The sequence below is a fragment of the Protomyctophum parallelum genome (genome assembly GCF_964188405.1).
Source record: "Protomyctophum parallelum genome assembly, chromosome: 7".
NCBI classification, from domain to species: Eukaryota; Metazoa; Chordata; class Actinopteri; order Myctophiformes; family Myctophidae; genus Protomyctophum; species Protomyctophum parallelum.
The window spans coordinates 13,392,630-13,411,760 of NC_139705.1; the positions used below are offsets into that span (position 1 = coordinate 13,392,630).

Below are 19,131 nucleotides of genomic sequence, written 5' to 3' on the forward strand. Positions count from 1 at the left end.
ATTTTGTCTGACTGTTTGATCTTCCAGTTGGTATTGTCAACGCGGGACGGGTGCAAGCCGTAGCCTCCGAGTGTTTTACATTGACACAAGAGCACAGATAATTAAAAAACAAACAAAAAACAAACAAAAAAAGGTTCCCAACCATCTCCTCTCCAAGATAATTACACTGAGACAAGTGGGTTTAAATAACGCCACACTGTATAGGTGTGGGGGAGTATTTAGTAGGCTTATCCCTTAAGCTGCTCCCGACATTAGGGATTCTTCTCGATCCACATTGTCAGCTAATCAAGGATCACGAAAGGTTGTTCAGGGTAATCCCTTCAGCTGCGGCATGTCCATCATGCTGATCAGCATCCTGTCATCTCTCATCACCGGAGCGACAGGGACATATAAATAAAGCACAATTTATGTTGGTTTGACAATGGTGGTTTTGAAGGCGTCCAGTTAAAGAGGTTGAGAGAAGACGAGGATTTTGGGGTGTGTGTGCGTGCGTGCGTGTGTGTGGGCATGTGTGTGTGTGTGTGTGTGTGTGTCCAGTCTCCATCACTTGGGCAGTTATCTGTTGATGGGCAATGTGTGGCAATCTCAGATCGGGCACTGAGACATGTTCCTAAAGGGGGCAATCTCACTCTTGACAGTAGAAAATCAGGACTGCAGAAAAAAAGGAAAAGAGAGAGAGAGAGAACATCAACCTTAATAATTATTTAGAAATTCAGTCAAGCTTTAACAGTGGTTCTCAAACCTTTTGTTGATGTCAAGGACCCCCAAAAAATTATTACAAATTATTAAATTTCTTTCAAGACTTTTTGAAAATAGATCTACAAGCTAAGCTCACAATACATTGCATCACGCACACTGTGAGCTTGTATGGCTATTTTCAAATAGTCAATATTATATTTAAAGTGGTTAAACCGATTTTGTCACTGTATTAACACATTTTACCTGGAGACCCTCTGGAACCCTCTCAATGACCCCTGGGGGTCCCCCCGGAACCCACTTTGAGAACCACAGGGCTGCAACAGAGCCAGCTATTGTTGTTTGAAGTTGAGCCAGCTCCTGTACCTCAGTTGTTCCATGTGGGTCCTCAGTGGATGATTCCGTTTCCCTGACAACCACAGCCTTGGTGACCAGCATGTCTGGATGCTGTTGCTTGGCTTCCTGTATTGCAATAGCCAGGGCCTGCAACGGAGTGAAATAGTTATTATTTGTTATGGTAGGAGTCAATGTACATTTTCTGTTGAATGTGGTGATTTTTCTACAACTACAAATGACATTTGCCTCTCTCTTGTGTTTCTGGAGAACATTTCTATTTCTATGTGTATATCTTCATCCAATTAGTCTTGCGTAGCTAGACGATCGGAGATCTATGCCTATCGATGCATCTTGTGACGTCTACATTCAATATAGTTGCTAAAACAGTGTGTAAACAATTTGGAGATTTAAACATCACTCCCAGCGTGCAGTAAGCGGTGCCTTTGATCAGTTTACTCCATTGAGTTATAGTACAGTATATGAAGTAGAATTACAATGTTAAATGTCTGTTTGTTCATTTCAATAGCGCGACTTGAAGCAAATCACACCTACTGTAGGTGTGGCAAATACTGCTAATTAAAGATCAACATGGCAGGTTATAGCATAGACAGAGAGATCAACATGGCAGGTTATAGCATAGACAGAGAGATCAACATGGCAGGTTATAGCATAGACAGAGAGATCAACATGGCAGGTTATAGCATAGACATAGATGGGTAGACGCCTCCTTGGGTTCTGGGGCGTCTATATCTCAGGTGCCATTTCAGGGAAGGCAAGCGTCTGCGTGCGTCACAGAAGGGTCAAGGGGACCTTTTGGTATAGGCCAATCAGAGGAAGGCTTTAAATCCAAACTCCTGGTATCGAATCCTGCTGCCACCACCATCTTTCCAATAACCGCAGATTATTTTTATTTTTTTACCGTGTCGGAGGCACGCCGTCTCAAGCGAACTTGAGCCACGAGAGGCACCGGCGAGCGACCAAAAGGGAGCGAGTCGCCATGCCGAACGTTGCGAAGTTTGCTCTAGCGACTTGAGTTATGTACCGATAGGCACTGTCGTAAAATATGTTTATGGGGAGTGACAGCAGACACGCAGAGTCGAGCCTGCAACACACTGTCAAGCTTAAGGATAAGCAGCCTATAGGTGCCCGGACTGCTAGGCCAGCCCGGGCCATAAATCATGTTTTGGGGTGAGCGTTTGCCCCAACTGTCACTCAAAGTGGCTCAAAGTGCACTTAACTACTGGCCGATCACAGCGTGTCTCTTCCGGGACTTCAGAAACCAACCCATTAGTAGAATCACGCATCTCTCTGTGTGCCGTGTATGTGTGTCTTTTTAAGTGCTGCTGGTCCTGTTTGTGTAGTAATCAGTTGCTATAACCAGTGTCTGTGCTAGACAGACAGACAGACAGGTATATGATCACACCAATGACATTTTACTCTGCAACATTCTACATCGGTTTGATCTCACCACAGATCCGTCATCTGAATCTGAACTAGCCTTTACAGAATGAAACAATTGATGGATATCATCTTGCAGCTGTCTTCATACTGTAGCAATCCCTCCTCCATCTAAACCCACCTGTTCCTGGTCCACGTCATCATCTCCTGTGATTATGATCCTCTTCTCAATCCTGGTTTCTGAATACCCCCCTTTCACCGTCTGCAACACACAACAGCATTTAGACTTAAAGGGATATTTCACCGCTGGAAGAAACTGCAGTCACTCAACGTTAATAGTATTTGTAGTACCCAGTTACCGTGTGTGGCCACGAGGAGGCACTGCAGAAGTCTTTCATTAAAAGCGTAACTTTACCTCTTCATAATAGTTTTCATTATTAAAATATTTATATAACCTAAGGAAAGTGAAACAAGCTTACAACACGTACATAGCATTGCGATGCATTGTGAGCTTGTAGATCGGCCAGTTTCACTACATAATTATGTGTGACACCCTTGTACAATGAAATGGGGAATAAATGCATGATATGCAGTTTTTAATGAGGGGTTCCTACCTTTGTGACCTGAGTGGTTGCCGAGGTGACGTTTTCAGCGAGGAGAATAGGCGACCTGGTCGACTCTCTTCCCAGACTACCCATATGAATCTGAGCAGTTAAGACAAGTACATTAGATACAACACACATGCACGCACACTTCAAAATCAACAACACTTGTATGCTAGTTATACTAGTACACTATATGGAGAAACACCACAGGAATACAAGTTGTATTGTTTTAATGATGCAGGCAAATTAAATACCGGTATTTATTTGACAAAAGATCTTTAGAGACTGATTCCTATTCTAATTGTTGCAACATTCAGTCGATCACTTTTGACTTCCAATGGGAATATTTTCGATAGCAGTGAAAATTACTTCTACAGATTTTTCACAATATAATACCCTGTTTTCCTGTTCCCTTGAAATGTTGCTATCTATCTACATTGAGGGGCGACTGTGGCTCAAGAGGTAGAGCAGGTCGTCCAATGATCCATGGGTCGGCGGTTCGAATCCCGGCTCCTCCTGTCTACATGTCGAAGTGTCCTTGGGCAAGACACTGAACCCCAAATTGCTCCCGATGTGCTGGTTGGTACCTTGCATGGCTTCCGCCGCAATCGGTGTATGAATGTGTGTGTGAATGGGTGAATGTAATGCACAATCTATGTAAAGCGCCTTGGATAAAAGCGCTATATAAATGCACCATTTACCATTTACCATTTAGGGGTGTCCCGTCAGCCATTCAGGTCTTTGGATAAGAGTCTTATATTTTAACATTGCGGGAGAACATCTCTCGAGAACTAAAGAGAGTTAGTAACAGCTATCCCGGGTCATTTTAAAATCGGAAAGGTCAAGCAGTTTTTACTCACGGGAGAGACACTCTCTCTTGTAGAATAAGGAACTTCTCCTAAGCCAACGATTCCATGATCCTGAAACATACAGATTGTCATCAAGTGCCTTGTCCTATACAGTATAGTGGTTATTCCAATCCGTATCAATTTACTTTGTATTAAAATATAAATGTATAAAGAAATTATAATTATAAAGTTAAATATTTCATATTAACATTTTTGTACTACCTACCCTTTGTCCACCGCATGTTATCCAACATCATGATCAATAGTGTGATTTTTTATCTTGATCATAAACACGATTGCGTTTTTCCATTACCTGATTTGTGAACTCCACGATAGTAGTGGTGACCTCTGAGCCATTGGGCTGCGTCTCGGTCCTCACGTCAGTCTTCCTCACCACTGGAACGGCCATGACATCGCCATCGGTCCTCCTCGCGGTGGGCGGGGCCATGACATCGCCATCGGTCCTCCTCGCGGTGGGCGGGGCCATGACATCACCATCGGTCCTCCTCGCGGTGGGCGGGGCCATGACATCGCCATCGGTCCTCCTCGCGGTGGGCGGGGCCATGACATCGCCATCGGTCCTCCTCGCGGTGGGCGGGGCCATGACATCACCATCGGTCCTCCTCGCGGTGGGCGGGGCCATAACATCGTCATCGGTCCTCCTCGCGGTGGGCGGGGCCATGACATCACTGGCCTCTCTGCTCAGCGCTGTGTAGGAGGTGACACTGACACGACTGTGTGTGTCTCTGTGTGACTGCTGATCTCTGTCCACCGACGACGACACGGGCACTGACCTCTTTGGTTTTTTCGGCACAACAGGCTTGAGGGAAGGAAGCAGAGCGAGCCGAGCCATGTTTTAATGATTGCACCGAGGACTTTTGAAAAGCACTGCCCTTTGAAATCAGCCGTCCAATTATTCACCTTCAACATCTAAGGGAAAATCTGAAATTACCGGTAGACAGAACATTGACCATTGATACATGTCACGTCAGTCATAACTTCGCGCGTGACATCATCGTACCCAGAAGTTAAGCGGGAACGCCTATTGAGTGGCCTTGACAGCCCATACATCCGGGAAGAAATGTTGAATCTGACGTTAAACTAACCCAACGATGCAGGTGTATGGAAAGCTTTAAATATCCTCTTTCTACGTATGTGCAAATTCCATGCAAGTGATTATTTTTCAAGTGTCAGTTTGGAAGCAGTCTTCTTCACGCAACATCCTGCTGCCTCCTGCATTACGTGACATTTAGAAACAGGTGATACACAGGACTGTTGTGTGATTTCCAACAAGCGTTTCCAAACTCCAATGCTCAATGTTTTTCCACTCAGTCTAGATGAGGGGGGCGTAATGCATGCGCATACTCTCTATTGACCATATGCAGACCGTGTCCATCTTGCCAGCAAGGTGGTAACTAGGTGCAATTTCCCAATTTCCAAAGTTAAACAACGTCAAACTCACTCACCAACATTGCAGCTGAACGAAAAGCTTGAATTATCCTGTTTCTATGTGCAAAGTGTTTGTTTCATAAAACAGACTACTTCCTGTCAAGAAATTCCTTGCAGGTGATTATTTTTCTAAGTGTCAGAGTTTGGAAGCACTCGGTATCAGTAAAGCAACATCCTGCTGCCTTCTGCAGGTGGTACGCAGGGCCGTTAGTGATATCCACTGAGCACTTCCAAACTCAAACACTTTGCAGATAGAAAGAGGATAATTCAAGCTTTTCGTACACCTACAATGTTGGTTAGTTGAAGTTGTTTAATACAATCAGATAGGACTTTTCGGTTTGGATGAATGAATGTCAATGGGAAATTGCACCTAGTTACCACCTTGCTGGCAAGATGGACGGCGCGGCCTGCCTGCATATAGTCAATAGCCTAAAGAAAGAAAAGAAGACAATGTCGGTGTACCTGACCATCGTGCCGTTTGGCCTCTGGCCTTTGGCCCTCATCTGCCTGGACGAGCTTGGCTGGAGGGCTGCTACTTGCTCCTCTGGCGAGAGGTGCTGACACTAGGGGAGGTGGCAGCTCGGGGGCGACCTGCTGCTGCTGGAGCAGGTCAATGCTGAAGCGAAGACCCCCGTCTGGTGACAAATCCCTCCCGCCGAGCTCCGTCATGCCCTTGGAGAACTCCTCCATGCCCGTGTGGAGGTCCATGAGGACGGTGAAGTCCACCTCGGCCTCCAGGCTGGACGTGGAGCTGACCGTGATGCTGGAGCACTTGCGCTCGATGCCCAGGTGGGTCTCCTTCAGGTACAGCATGTCGTGGTCCTGGTCGTCCTCCGAAACAGACCCCAGGCGTCTCTCCCATGGCTCCCTCTGCACGACAGATATTAGGAGAAGGTTGTGCAATGAATGAGTCTTTTCTCACAATGTGCTGCTTTAAACTAAATAAATGCTTTGGGACGTTTATTATGGGACTAATTTGGTCATTGCATGCAGAGTCAGGACGATGACAAAAATGTAAAAATGTGGCTGCAATGGTGTGCTTCTCCCCACAAACCAGTTATGCAGTTGCCTCAAAACCTTTTTCAATCAAACCCAGGTCAATTCCTGTGTTTTTTAATACATTTTGAAATACTGAAAATAACCAATCTACTGTACAAGCTCAAGCTCACACTGTGTAAATCGTCTATTTCCACTATTTTAAATGTATTTAAAAAAAATGCCAAAAAAGATTATGCATAAGGCATATGGCGCTGCGGCCCAGAGTTAGCAAGGGCCTAAATAATTTGGTTACATACACTCTCAGAGTTATATGAACACTCAGGATTTTACAATAGCTAGCTTTGAAGTTTGTTGTCTTATTTCTACTAATAAGTAGAAAAAAGAAATAAGCAGAGATGAGAGCTGACTCACTGAGGCTTCGCTGAGAAACTCCTCGTGAATGGCAGGTGTAGAGGGTGTCTCCTATAGACAGCATAGAGAGAAAATAACAGTCTGCAATAAATCCATAATCAACCCGAGAGCCATTTTTGGCTTACTTTGCAGTGGTGTGATAGGCTATAAACTTTTTAGGAGTTCAAGAACAACAGAATGAAATGGTCATCTCCGTCACTGTATTGACAAATACATTATGGTATGCTGTTTGCAGCACAACACAAGGTTGAAGAGTGCATTCATTTTATATTGCGTGAAAGCTCATTCATCTGTGTGTGTGTGTGTGTGTGTGTGTGTGTGTGTGTGTGTGTGTGTGTGTGTGTGTGTGTGTGTGTGTGTGTGTGTGTGTGTGTGTGTGTGTGTGTGTGTGTACGTGTGTACATAAAGCTTTTAAGCTAATTGCATTTGCTAATGCGTACAGTACCTAACTTTACTGCATTGCCATTAATTTAAAAAAATGAAAATACCTGACAGGTCTGACAACTGCTGCGCTTATGCCAAACTTGAGATATGACCCGCCCACTTCCCCCCAGAGATTCTAAAAGCTTCAGGCTATTTTAAGTAGCATGCACATCGGATGTATTCTCAAGCTTGAATTGACATCATTAAAATGGCTGGAAGTGCAATGGTGATGCCATGCACAGTTGAGGTTAGGTTCTAAAATATCCCAGGATTCAGATCATATAATTACAGATAGGGCACAGAGATACGTATGTAGCCATTGTAAAAGTCTCACTTTTTTGGCAGCATTGTTGCTGGAAAAATCAAGTTCTGCTCTTTGTAGGTACTGAAACTAATTGGTTTTGAATTGTTAGACATTCAAATAATGCTTTAAAAATATATACAAATGAAGTGTTACTGTTTAGTATACAAAAAGGTGTTCTGTGGTGTGGGACTGAGGGATAGATGAACACAACGAAGAGGGACTTTTACAGTGGCAGCTGCTGTATGTGGATGCCGAAGCCCTGAAGCTTTTTGGCATCTCTGCAGCCCAACGGTTCCACCTAATGGGTTTTCCATTGATCACTACTGCTACAGAGGTGCCAAGTCTGAACATCTGATAGAAATAAATGTCCATCTCAGCCATTTAGGGGGGGAAAAAAAGAACATTTACATTTAAGGAAAAAGCTTCAGACAAAGATGGTCGGAAGGTCTTGCGCTCCTTGCAACAGCAACCACCTTTAGTCGGGGAGGGAAAAGGGTGATGTTGGAAGGAGAGACCACCGGGGTGTTAACGTGACAAGTTAAGGCGGGGCTATACGAGGGCCAACAACTGTTTAAGCAATGAAGGCTTTGCTTAAAAGGCCTGTAGGGTTCTAGGATGGCCAAGCAGATGTTAAGCTTTGCGGAGGGAAACCAGAGAGAGTTTAATAAGCTCCTGGGGCCATGGACGTGAATTAAGTCGGGCAATGATGCGATGCGAGGGCCCGTGAGCGTTTTTACCCTCTCATACATAGCCACATGGTGTTCTGAAGTATGTGTACATTTTGTAAATGGTTAAAACAAGGTTTGAACAATATCGCCTGAAGCTGCATGCAATGTTTTAGTTTCCGATGATGGGCAAGCACGGGTAGCGGGACAGATGGTTTACCGCTTGCTTCCTCTTGGTTGCTTCTTGGCTGGAGTTCCTGTAGTGGATGTGGCTGGTGTCTATGTTGCTGTGCCTGTTGCGAATGCCAGTCTCTCTGGACCACTGGGTTTTCAGAGGGAGTGTTCGTGGGGGAGTTGTGTGGCTGCCCGAAAACATGGTGCTACAGAGGAGGCTGTCTCTAAAGTCTGGGTAGTTTTGAAGATGTTCTTCGTGTATGAGCATGCCTCCCCCTGCCCACTGACTCAGTCCTGTGATATCCCTCACGTCCATCAGGTCCAGCTGAGCTAGCAAGTCAATATTCTGCAATTGAAGAGGTTGGAACTGCTGCTGAAGTGACACTGCTGTGCCAGCTGTGTCCTGTTTGGTACCTGGTGTGTCTTGCCTCACACTGTACGTGGTAGACTGCACGGCAGTCGTTTCAGAAGGTCCCTCTATTGATTTCATCATTTGTGTATCACCAACTTTGTTGGTTTGAGTTTGAGTCCGAGAGTTGTCAGCATCTTTGTTCCCCTTATTCAAAGACTTTTTTGATCTCCGTGGCTTGAGAGGAACTATTCTGGGCACCTCAGAGTGCGAGTCTTTTGCTCTCTCAGGATTTGGGCCTTTTGTGTCGGATTGCTTGCTGTCAGTTTCAAGCGTGCCGCCGCCGACACCGCCGCCGCCCTTTGGTATAGAATCCGCTGCTACCGGAACATCAAAGTGCTTTATTCTGTCTTGAAAGTCGCACTGATACTGAGGCTGCCGCAACTCTGTGTTTTTCCCTTCAGTTCTTTGTTCGCTGCATATGTTTCCTGGAATGGCATAGCCATTCTCTTGAACCCCATTCTTTGTGTGAAGGCTGTCATGCACATGGCCATTAGTTGCTACAGCTACATTTTCCAGGCAGCTTATATCCTTCAGTCTCGTGGCAGTCAGATCAGTTTCATAGTTTGGGGACACCGATCCACCTGTTCTGGATCTCATAGATTCCCATGGTGCTAAATTGGCATTCACATCTGTTACTTTTCCATTCACACCATCCACAGACTCCTTATGATTCCAAGGGCTGACCACAAACATGTCTCTACTAACGGTAGAGTGCTGAGGGTAAGGAGAAGTCTTATTTCTTTCCACCTTAGAGAAAACATCCATGGCTCCTTCATAAACATCTTGTTTGTCAATCAATTTGGCATCATCAGTGGCCTATGTTGACATAGAGTAAACAGTTGCATTAGCCTAGCCTCAAACATTACGCTGCTCCTGCTACTACTACTACTATTACTACTATAATACCACACAAATCATTCATTCACAAGGTAACTCAAAAAGACAGTCTATAACCAATATCTGAAGGACAAATTGGCATGCAAACTTGCCAAAACCTTAGATTTAGGGAATGTGTAAATAAAATAAAGTGACCGAGATCCAATCCAATATAACAATTACACAACATTTTGGTATGTAAATAGGAAAAGAATAGGGTAATACGGTATTCACTATCAGCACTGAAGCACACCTAGACATAAATACTTTGCCAAACATTCAACAAACGTTACAAACATGACTGTGGTTAGCTTCCTAGAGATGTACTGTATATGTTACATGGTTTCTATGTCTCAAACTCTTACCGATTTCTTCTCGGGGGTGCCTCCAGGAGGGGTGGTGGAAGAAAGCCGTTTCTCCCTCTGGGCCAGTTTGCTGTTGGGCTGCCTTAGAGCCCTCTTCAGCTCATTGATGCTGGCCTGGTGCTTTTGCAGGACGTCGTCTGGCTTGTCCAAGAACTGCTACTCATGTGGAGTGAGCAGAGCACAAATGTGGACACAGATAGATGCATAGAGTCAGTCTATATAAATGCAGACCATAGATGCATTGGGTTAGAACAGCCACTTTCGGTGGCATTGCACAGGTCATATCCAGAATTAAACAACACTGGGATTAAACTTGAAAAAAAGGAACGTGTCTTTGTGGGTGAGTTTTTAAGAGGTCGTTTCATCTTTAAATGCCATGTAAAATTACATTCTGGTATGGTGTGGTGGTGCATGTTACAAAACAAAATGTCCAATCCTGTTTCTGTAGAACGAGACAAATAACTGCACTTCACGCTGCACAGATGGAGGACTGGATGATGACCAGCTCCAGATAGAAACCTCATTATGCTCCACTGAACATGTGAGCACTTTCAACTTTCCCTTCTGCTCTTGGCCTGAGATGTCTCTAATGAAAAGCAATCCAGAGGACCTCTCCAGCTGACTAAAGCCCATTGGCTATATAAGACAACGTTCCCTTCAACTGATGCTATCATTGAAGATTAAAGATCCCGCAGTGATCATCACAGTGACAAAATGTTAATGGAGTCTTAATATTTCCCCCTAAGAGCTTTGATGTCCCTACACGCTGTTTTACTAAAGTGCTGTACAGCAGCCTGGCATTGTGATAAATTAGCTTTACACACTGCCGTGGTGTACGTGTCACAGCAGTCTGCTAATCTTTGCTGTTATGAAGACAGAACTTGATGCAATATTCTCATTTGCATTTGGCATTGTTTGCCGAGACAGAAGCCATCCCATTGATTCCAGAGATTTAAATATTCAGATAGAATGGCAGAGGGTGCATGCATGCACACTACAGTCCCAGCTTTGCTTCAAAGTGAATAATGTTCACAGTGTTCAAGTTGGAATAAGAAGACAACCTGAATGATTGAACGAGCTGTGGCAAGCAATCACTCTAACGGCCGTTTCTATTCATTCTAACAATACATCAGGGTCACAATGATAGATAGGACAACGGGACATGGCGGCACACACTGGTGGTGAGGGTCACATAAAGTACAGCACACGGCAGAGAGAGAGAGCAGGGACGAGTAGTACCTCCTGTTTGGGCCGAGGGGTGGCTACTAGATCCTGGTCCAACAGATGGGGGAGGAGACCAAGGCAGGGTGGTTAAGATGAGGCGGGACGGGGAGGGTGGGGGTGGGGGGGGTGATGTGTAGTAAGCAAAGCAGGAAGTTGAGGATTGCAGTTAGGATTGGGGGGGGGGGGGTGTGCAGAGACAAAGAGGCAAAAGTGCTGCAGGTGAGTGGAGAAGGCAGGCAATCGGATGGACAGACAAAGAGACCAAACGGTTTACTGCATTGGAAACTTCATCTACGGTCCCTATACATATTGTAGTCGCGCTAGATTTTCCAGTAATGCTGAGACATTAATGGCTGGCTGGACGTACACGTTTGCTGGAGAAGATAATGACAGTCTCGTGCTTCTACAGTACATCCAAACCTTCCATGTGGAGCGATTACAAAGCCGTGAGTGATCAACCCTCTCAGTGACCTCAACAAAACACCCTCTGTAGTTCAATGCTTGAACTACACTGTAGTGTGGTAATAGTACACTGATAACAGCAATATACTGTACTGTACACTAGTAGTACGGTAGTAGTACATTGATGAACAATATCTTTGTAGAATTTATAATATAATAATCAACTGATTTTAAGGTGTCTCATCTAGTGTGCTATAATATTCATCAGCGTGAAAACAGAAGATTTCACTATTAATCAGCGTTTAAGCACAACGCACCTGCTTATCTCACTAATAACAGTTAATCCCCCTGATTACAACGTACGTACAAACGGCATTGCTGTAATACATACATAGTACAAGCTATTAAACAAGTGCTGACATTTCATTTCACACATATTCTACTCTTCCTGTTGTTCAGAGCTGAATGCCAGAATATAACCTTGAGAGAATGATTTCACGTTAGCTCCCGAAATACCACGACGATCAGAAAAGACTATTGTGTGTTTCATCGTTTATCCAACTACAGTAAGACAGTGGTTTTCAACAAGTGGTCCTTGATGGGGTTCCAGGTGGTCCCCAGCTAAATAATGGAGAGTTGGAAACCAAATGGACCCTTATAGATTTTTTACTCTTCAGAGTGTAAAATTTATTGGATTTGGTTTGGATTTTGATTTTACGCTCTCAAGAGTTAAATTATTGTTAAACTTAATTTGTTTTCTAGAATTGTTATTTTGAGAAACATTTGCCCGTTATCTCTCCTATGGTACCACCCCGATAAAGCTTGGAATTCTCTAGATTTGGGTCCAAGAGGCTAAATCTCATCAAATGGTGGACCGTGGCTCAAATGCCTAATAATGAATGGGCCTTAATATGAAAAGGGTTGAAAACCACTGAACTAAGATGAGATCCATTAAAAATGCTGGTGTGCTGTTCATCAAATAGAAATTCCCATAGCCCTGCATACAATTGAATCTAACAAAACATGGCATACAAGATGGCGGTTAACATTCCCTGAAGAGGCAAACTAATCAACCATAAAACAGCGACAGGCCATGCTGAACAAATACAGTGTACCGTGCATGACCGACAGAGAGACACACACAGACACACAGACACACACAGACACACACACACACACACACACACACACACACACACACACACACACACACACACACACACACACACACACACTCTAGCGTCCATAACTAAAATACCTCTGGCTTTGAGTCAACAGGTGAGCCTGCCTCCTCCCCCTGCAACACAGGAGGAGGTTGGTGAGGGAGATGGTGAAAAAGGCAAGAGGGAGAGAGAGCGAGAGAGAGCGAGAGGAAAAGGAGAGAAGCAGAATTAGCCAGGCTTGTTAACGTCACAGCGGGGATAAGGAGAGAAGGACCGTTAGAGGAGAGAACTACACTTGTTAAAAAATAAGAGGAAAAAAAGCAAGTCAGGAGGAAAGAGGTCATGTTAGATTTGAGTAGCAGATTAAAGGAACGGCGAGGAAAGGAGAGGGAGCCTTGAATTCCATACAGAGCCGTCTTACAGAGAGAGGGAGGAGACGGCGACTGGGGGAGGACAGAAATCAGGCCGAGGAATGAGGAAGAGATAGTGGGGGGGATAGGGATTAGGTTCAAACATTAAAAATAAAGGACTGGAGAGAGGGATGTGGACTTGTGTTAGTTGTAGCAGTTTGTGAGGGACTAGCGCAATTGTTGGTTGCAGAATTGTTTACATTCACCTTAAGACTGCTCAGTATTGTGTTTTACAGTTGTAGGTTTGCAAGCTCAATAACTGCTCACTGATTGGCTCGGCTAGACACATGGTGTTATCTTGACTGACTTCATGTACAGTAGGCATTGCATGGACACATCACTATACACCTTTGAGGGCTCTTTCAGCCATGACAAATTAAGGAGATGGGAAAAGAGAAAGTGAGTACTTGTTGTGTGTTGACCTGGCTAATATCCTATAACCACCCGTCTTGTACCTTAATCTCCATGGTCCTGGTGGGAGTTGGGATGGTGTCCTGGTCTTGATCCAGATCGTGACCGTAGTGACGATCCAGCTCCTGGTCTTCGTACTGGTCCTGGTCTTGGTCCTGGTCCTGAAAGTTGTACTGGTCGTGGTCCAGGTCCAAGCTGCCCTCTTGGTCCAGGTCTTCCCTGGACATGAACTGGGTGCGCGAGCTGGAGCTTCGCTGGGACAGTTGGTCTGTGCTGTCTCCTAAAGCCGAGGCTGCGGGAGGAGAACAGAGCAGTGCACCAGTCAACCGTCAGAGTTCTAATGTCTACTCCTGCTGGCATACATCCTTGAACTGATTCTGAAGCAAGCAAGAACGTTGAGAGAGAGAGAGAGAGAGAGACAGACAGACAGACAGAGAGAGAGAGAGAGAGAGAGAATAATGGGAGGCACAACTCATCCTCACAAAACAAAAGTATTGTGGAAGTTGAGGAATGAGACGAGCAGACGGAGAATGTGAGTCTCTGAACTTTACTTCCAACAAACAACAACCATACACAGGTACATCACTTCCCTATATCACTTCCTACATCCTCCCGTTACCACCCAGTGCAATGGTGCTCAATCTGAGGTGAGGTCCCCATTCAGTGTCCACCACACAGGCCCCCCCTGAACCTTCAGAAATGACATGCAGTGCAAAACATCATTGTACAACGCCCCAAACACAGTGTCTCTAGTGTCTTTCAGGAGGTCTGACCATGCGGCCATACCGGCTGTATTTCGCCGTCCCAGGGAATGTGGAAAGGGCAGGGGTAGTGGCATGGGCAGGCGGTCGTCCACGCCGCCGACGACGGCGGAACAGCAGGCGTAGCCACGGATGGGGGGGGGGGGGGGGGGTGGCGGGACAGGGGCAGACTTTGGTGGACGACCCCGGCGTGGGGGCTGCGCCAGCTCCACATGAGCAGGTTTAAGACGATCCACTGAAATCTGCTCTTTATTGCCCCCCATGTCTACCACAAAGTACTTGGCCCCCGCCTCGAGGACTTGGAAGGGCCCGTCATAAGGAGCCTGCACTGGAGAACGGTGGGCATCGTGACGGATGAACACATACCGGGCCACCATCAGGTCCTTTGGGATGTAGGAGCGAGAGGGAGCGGAGAGCGGGAAGCGGAGGGAAGGCAGTGATGTGCGGGAACAGGGGCAAAAGCTCTTGCAGCGTCCCGACCGGCAGAATGATGAGCTGCAGCGGACCAAGGGGCAAAAGGCTCAGCGAGGAACTCTCCAGGGACCCTCAGCGGCTGATGAGGACTGCAGGTCTTCTTTGGGGGCCGAACGCAGGCCCAACATGACCCATGGCAACCGGTCGATCCAGTTGCTGTCTTTGAGCGTGGCCCGGAGAGAAGCCTTCATGGAACGGTGAAACCGCTCACACATCCCGTTGGCTGAGGTGGGGCCCTAGTCATACAAATGTTTGAGAACCACTGCTGTAACAAACGGACTCTCCACTTCCATTACGACCACTGTGCACCTGTACACGGTTCGGCACGCCAAACCGTGTCACCCAGCCAGAGATGAACGCCCGGGCAACCTCTGCAGATGTGCTAGCCTTCAGGAGAACCGCCTCCGGCCACCTGGTGGTCCTGTCCACCATGGTGAGAAGATATGTGAACCCTTGGGACGGGGGAAGTGGGCCCACCAGGTCCACGTTGACGTGGTCAAACCGCCTCTCTGGAATGAGAAACGGCTCCAGGGGGGCCTTAGTGTGACGGTGTACCTTGGATCACTGGCATGCCACACAGGATGCTGCCCACCCCTTTAGACACCCCTTACAGATTATACAGAAAACTCATCCAATGACCAGAAAAACTAAAATAAGGTGCACAGTGGTCGTAATGGAAGTGGAGAGTCCGTTTGTTACAGCAGTGGTTCTCAAACATTTGTATGACTAGGGCCCCATGTATTTAGCGGTGGGATAAGATTAATAAAAATGTGTTTCAGATGTTATCTCCGCATTTAATGTCTGTAATCAGCCGTTATCAACACCATTCAATGCATTTCCACAGTATGGACATTTCCACATACTGACGTTGTTGCCAGCCATTGTCTGACCATTGTCAGCCATCTAATCTAACCCTGACTCTAACCCTAACCTCAGTCTTAACCAGCCACGTAATTCCCTTTTCTTCTTCTTTTTTTTTTAATACAAAAAAGAAAAGGAAAAAACAAAAACAAAAAAAGGCTGCATTTTTATTACAGGGTACATTCATTGAAATCCTCATCCATTATCGCTATAGGCTGAAAGAAGAGATCCCACTTTTCCCCACTTTTTATAGAACTTATCATCTTGTAGTCTTGTAGTAAAGTATGAATGTTAGTTTTTCCATAACATACAGTTCCTCAGTAATGTCCATCCAATGTTCTTTCGTTGGTGGGTCCTGTTGGTACCAGTGTCGTGTGATCGTGCCAGTATTTCTGAATTTTAGTCCATTTTAGTCCATACAGTATATGAGCGTGGCCCGCCTCCTTGTGGCCATATTGTCTCCAGCATGGCTGTTCTGTTTTCAATAGAGCGTTGCAGTCCCACCCCATTTCAGAACGACGAGTGGCCCAGAAAATGAATCCCAATGCATTTTGCCCATAGGCTTTTCTTAAAGTATTTATTTAAAGACGGTTACGCCGCGGACAAAGCCAACTCGAATCGTGAGAATTCATGACAATGAACACAATGGGCCGATTCTTTTTCTTTTTCTTAAAAAAAAATATATATATTTTTTTTTTCATCTATATTTTGAAGATTCCTCTAATCTGGTGTACAGGTGATGACATGCACATTACATGCATAATAGAATTACAAATTATTTCTTTCTTTATAATGGGAGAATTGGCACTCAGAGCCTAAACTGGTGACTACCAGGTGGCGCTGAAGGAGTTTTAAAGGTCTTAATTGTGACGCATAATAGTAATCCCTCAGATTAGGAAGGGATAGTCCCCCTCTTTCTTTAGGGAGTTGTAAAGTTTGGAATCTGATTCTCGGTTTTTTTCTCCATTCCAGATAAATCTAGATATCATTTTGTCCCATTCACAACTGTTTGACAGGCACCTCCACTGGTAGAGACTGAAAGAAATATAATATCGGTACAACATTCATCTTGACTGCTTCTATTCTAGAACTTAAGTCCAAGGGTGACAGAGACCATCTCTCTATATCTTGCTTCATAGAGTTTAGACAGGTCCTTAGTCAACCGTATTCCCAGATATTTAATTAAACCTCATATCAGTCTTAATGCCATCTGTCATTTGCCCTCACCCAGACGGATGCATGCACGTCTTACTGGTGATTATAGGTTGATGACATTCTAAGCGGGTGCAAATGGGTCAGACCCATAGAGTATATATCTATAGAGAAGACACCCGAGTTCTCCTCCCATCCACTTGCATTGAGTTGCTCAAAAGTGCATGAGGCGGATTCACTCCTCCTTCCTGGTAGGAACAGAGTGCATTCTGGGACGGATTGCAATGGTGAGTGGCCCCAAACACATGAACGCGCTGCCGTTGAATGCGCACGAGCGTCGTCCGTCGTGAACGTGTACAATGATAGTCAACGGACAGCGCGTTCATGTGTTTGGGGCCAGGCTGCAATACCTTCATTCGGCCACTATGTCCATTTCGCCTCAAGATTTCCTCTGGGTGCCTTCTCTATAAATATATATACTCTAAGGTCAGACCAGTGTTTGGGAAACGGTGCGGCTCGGAGTTCTCAGTGCACTCACCTCCATCCACACTGCGGGGCAGCAGGTACCTCTTGCTGACAGAGCGTTCAAACTGCGGGGCAGGCCTGTCGATCAGGGCACTGGCCTGTCGGGTCTGGGCCTGGGTCCGCCCGCTGTAGCGGAACTTGGAGCCAATAACCAGGAAGCCCTTGGGAGGTGGTTCTGGGGAAACCAACCTATAGGGGATCATTCAGTTTGAGGTAAAATACAATAAAAGAACAGAGGTCAAATGTATATATTCGATAACTTCTACACTCCACTAACTGATACACACGGCGTCAGCCCACAATTATTTGTGGCCTACAATAACTGATGAGGAATTTCAATTGGGGGGAGATTATTGATTCATTCCCATGGGACCGTTGCTTCATTGACAAATCTACTGTACCAAACAAGGTTTGCTGTGCAATGGAGCTGGATCATGCAGTGTGCAAAACAAATCACCCTATGCATGTGTGTGCTTGTGTTTCTTTTTGTCAACATGTGTAGTGTGAATGCATTTAAAAAAAACACACAACATTGGAGGATCTGCTAATTCACAATCAAAACCAAAATGAAACCTTCTCTTTTCATATTCAGTCGAACACAGCACAAGTGTGTAGAGGTGTGCATTGTCACTGCCCTCACAATTCAATTTGATTACGATTCACTCGGAAACAATTTGATTTGATTCAATTCTACCATGCATTGCAATGCATGATCACACTTTTCTATATTACTGCACAACAACATGGCACATTTTTCATCAGTATTATTTATTTAGAATTATATACAGTATATATATATATATATATATATATATATATATATATATATATATATAGTACACTGCATATACACACTGCATTGCTGAATTGATTATTTTTTTATACCACTACAAGTATGTGCGTGCATGCGTGTGTGCACGTGTGTACGACTGTGCATGCCATGTCCTACCTGAAGAAGGTGTGATGTTCAATGCAGACCTTCCACAGGCGCTTAGAGGCCCGGTGGTTGGGGAGCTTGAAGCCTATGGTGCTCTCAAACTGTTCATACTAGCAAGGGGGTGTGTGGGGGGGGATGGTGGAGAGGAGTGCAGGTGATGAAGAGGGAGAAGAAGTGGGTGACGAAAAAAACAGGCGAGTGAGAGGAGGTAGTGCGGACGGAGGTGGGGAGGGGGGTTTGTTGGGGGGGACCAGTGGGGTGAATCGTGTTTACTCTCAGATGACGGGAAAAATCAATTTACAGTATATTCTCGTGTTCCCCGCGGCCGTTTTATTGCTATGTCAGGTACATTTTAATTCCTGAATGACCCTAAAAACGAACAATTCATGCTCAGGATTTCACTGTTCTGAATGGATTACAGAAGGTTTCTCTAATCAATACGTTATTATCAAAGTGGTAAGTCTAGCAGTTTTCAAAGAGAAATAATTCATCATAAGTTACAAGTTAAAACTTTTGCCTCGTATGAAAATACAATTTCTTCGAAACACTACTGCTGGGCTGTTTAAAACTTACCACTGGCCTATGAAGACAAATACATCTTTGGTGGTCTCATGGCGGACACTCTAACCACAAGGCCACGAGTTGGCCTTGCAGTGGTGGATAGTAAGTACATTTACTTGAATACTGTACTAAATCTTTTGTTTAGTTGTTTGCAAGCACATTACTTTCACTCTGATGTTACAAACAAACTACTAGAAATAAATGCCTATAGGAGAGGGCATAGTGCCGCGTTCGGTAGGATTTTGGCCATCTTTCTGCCTACATGTACAGGTACCTTTCAAAACCTCTA

At 45.1% G+C, this 19,131-nt stretch overlaps 1 protein-coding gene across 1 annotated transcript in view; it reads right to left on the reverse strand.

Moving 5' to 3' along the window:
* Nucleotides 1–493: 493 nt before the first annotated feature.
* LOC310861316 (band 4.1-like protein 1) overlaps nt 494–19,131 on the reverse strand; it is a 57,013-nt gene continuing 38,375 nt past the window's right edge. The window contains exons 10-24 of the mRNA XM_083768727.1: nt 18,294–18,391; nt 17,358–17,533; nt 13,616–13,863; nt 12,846–12,884; nt 11,201–11,233; nt 9,962–10,117; nt 6,743–6,793; nt 5,795–6,202; nt 4,542–4,703; nt 4,197–4,268; nt 3,896–3,955; nt 3,045–3,134; nt 2,612–2,692; nt 1,063–1,179; nt 494–651 (exon numbers count right to left, since the gene is read on the reverse strand). Of these exons, the coding sequence (XP_083624853.1) occupies nt 646–651; nt 1,063–1,179; nt 2,612–2,692; nt 3,045–3,134; nt 3,896–3,955; nt 4,197–4,268; nt 4,542–4,703; nt 5,795–6,202; nt 6,743–6,793; nt 9,962–10,117; nt 11,201–11,233; nt 12,846–12,884; nt 13,616–13,863; nt 17,358–17,533; nt 18,294–18,391 (1,797 nt within the window). The 3' untranslated portion in view covers nt 494–645. The remainder of the gene's footprint in view (nt 652–1,062; nt 1,180–2,611; nt 2,693–3,044; nt 3,135–3,895; nt 3,956–4,196; nt 4,269–4,541; nt 4,704–5,794; nt 6,203–6,742; nt 6,794–9,961; nt 10,118–11,200; nt 11,234–12,845; nt 12,885–13,615; nt 13,864–17,357; nt 17,534–18,293; nt 18,392–19,131) is intronic.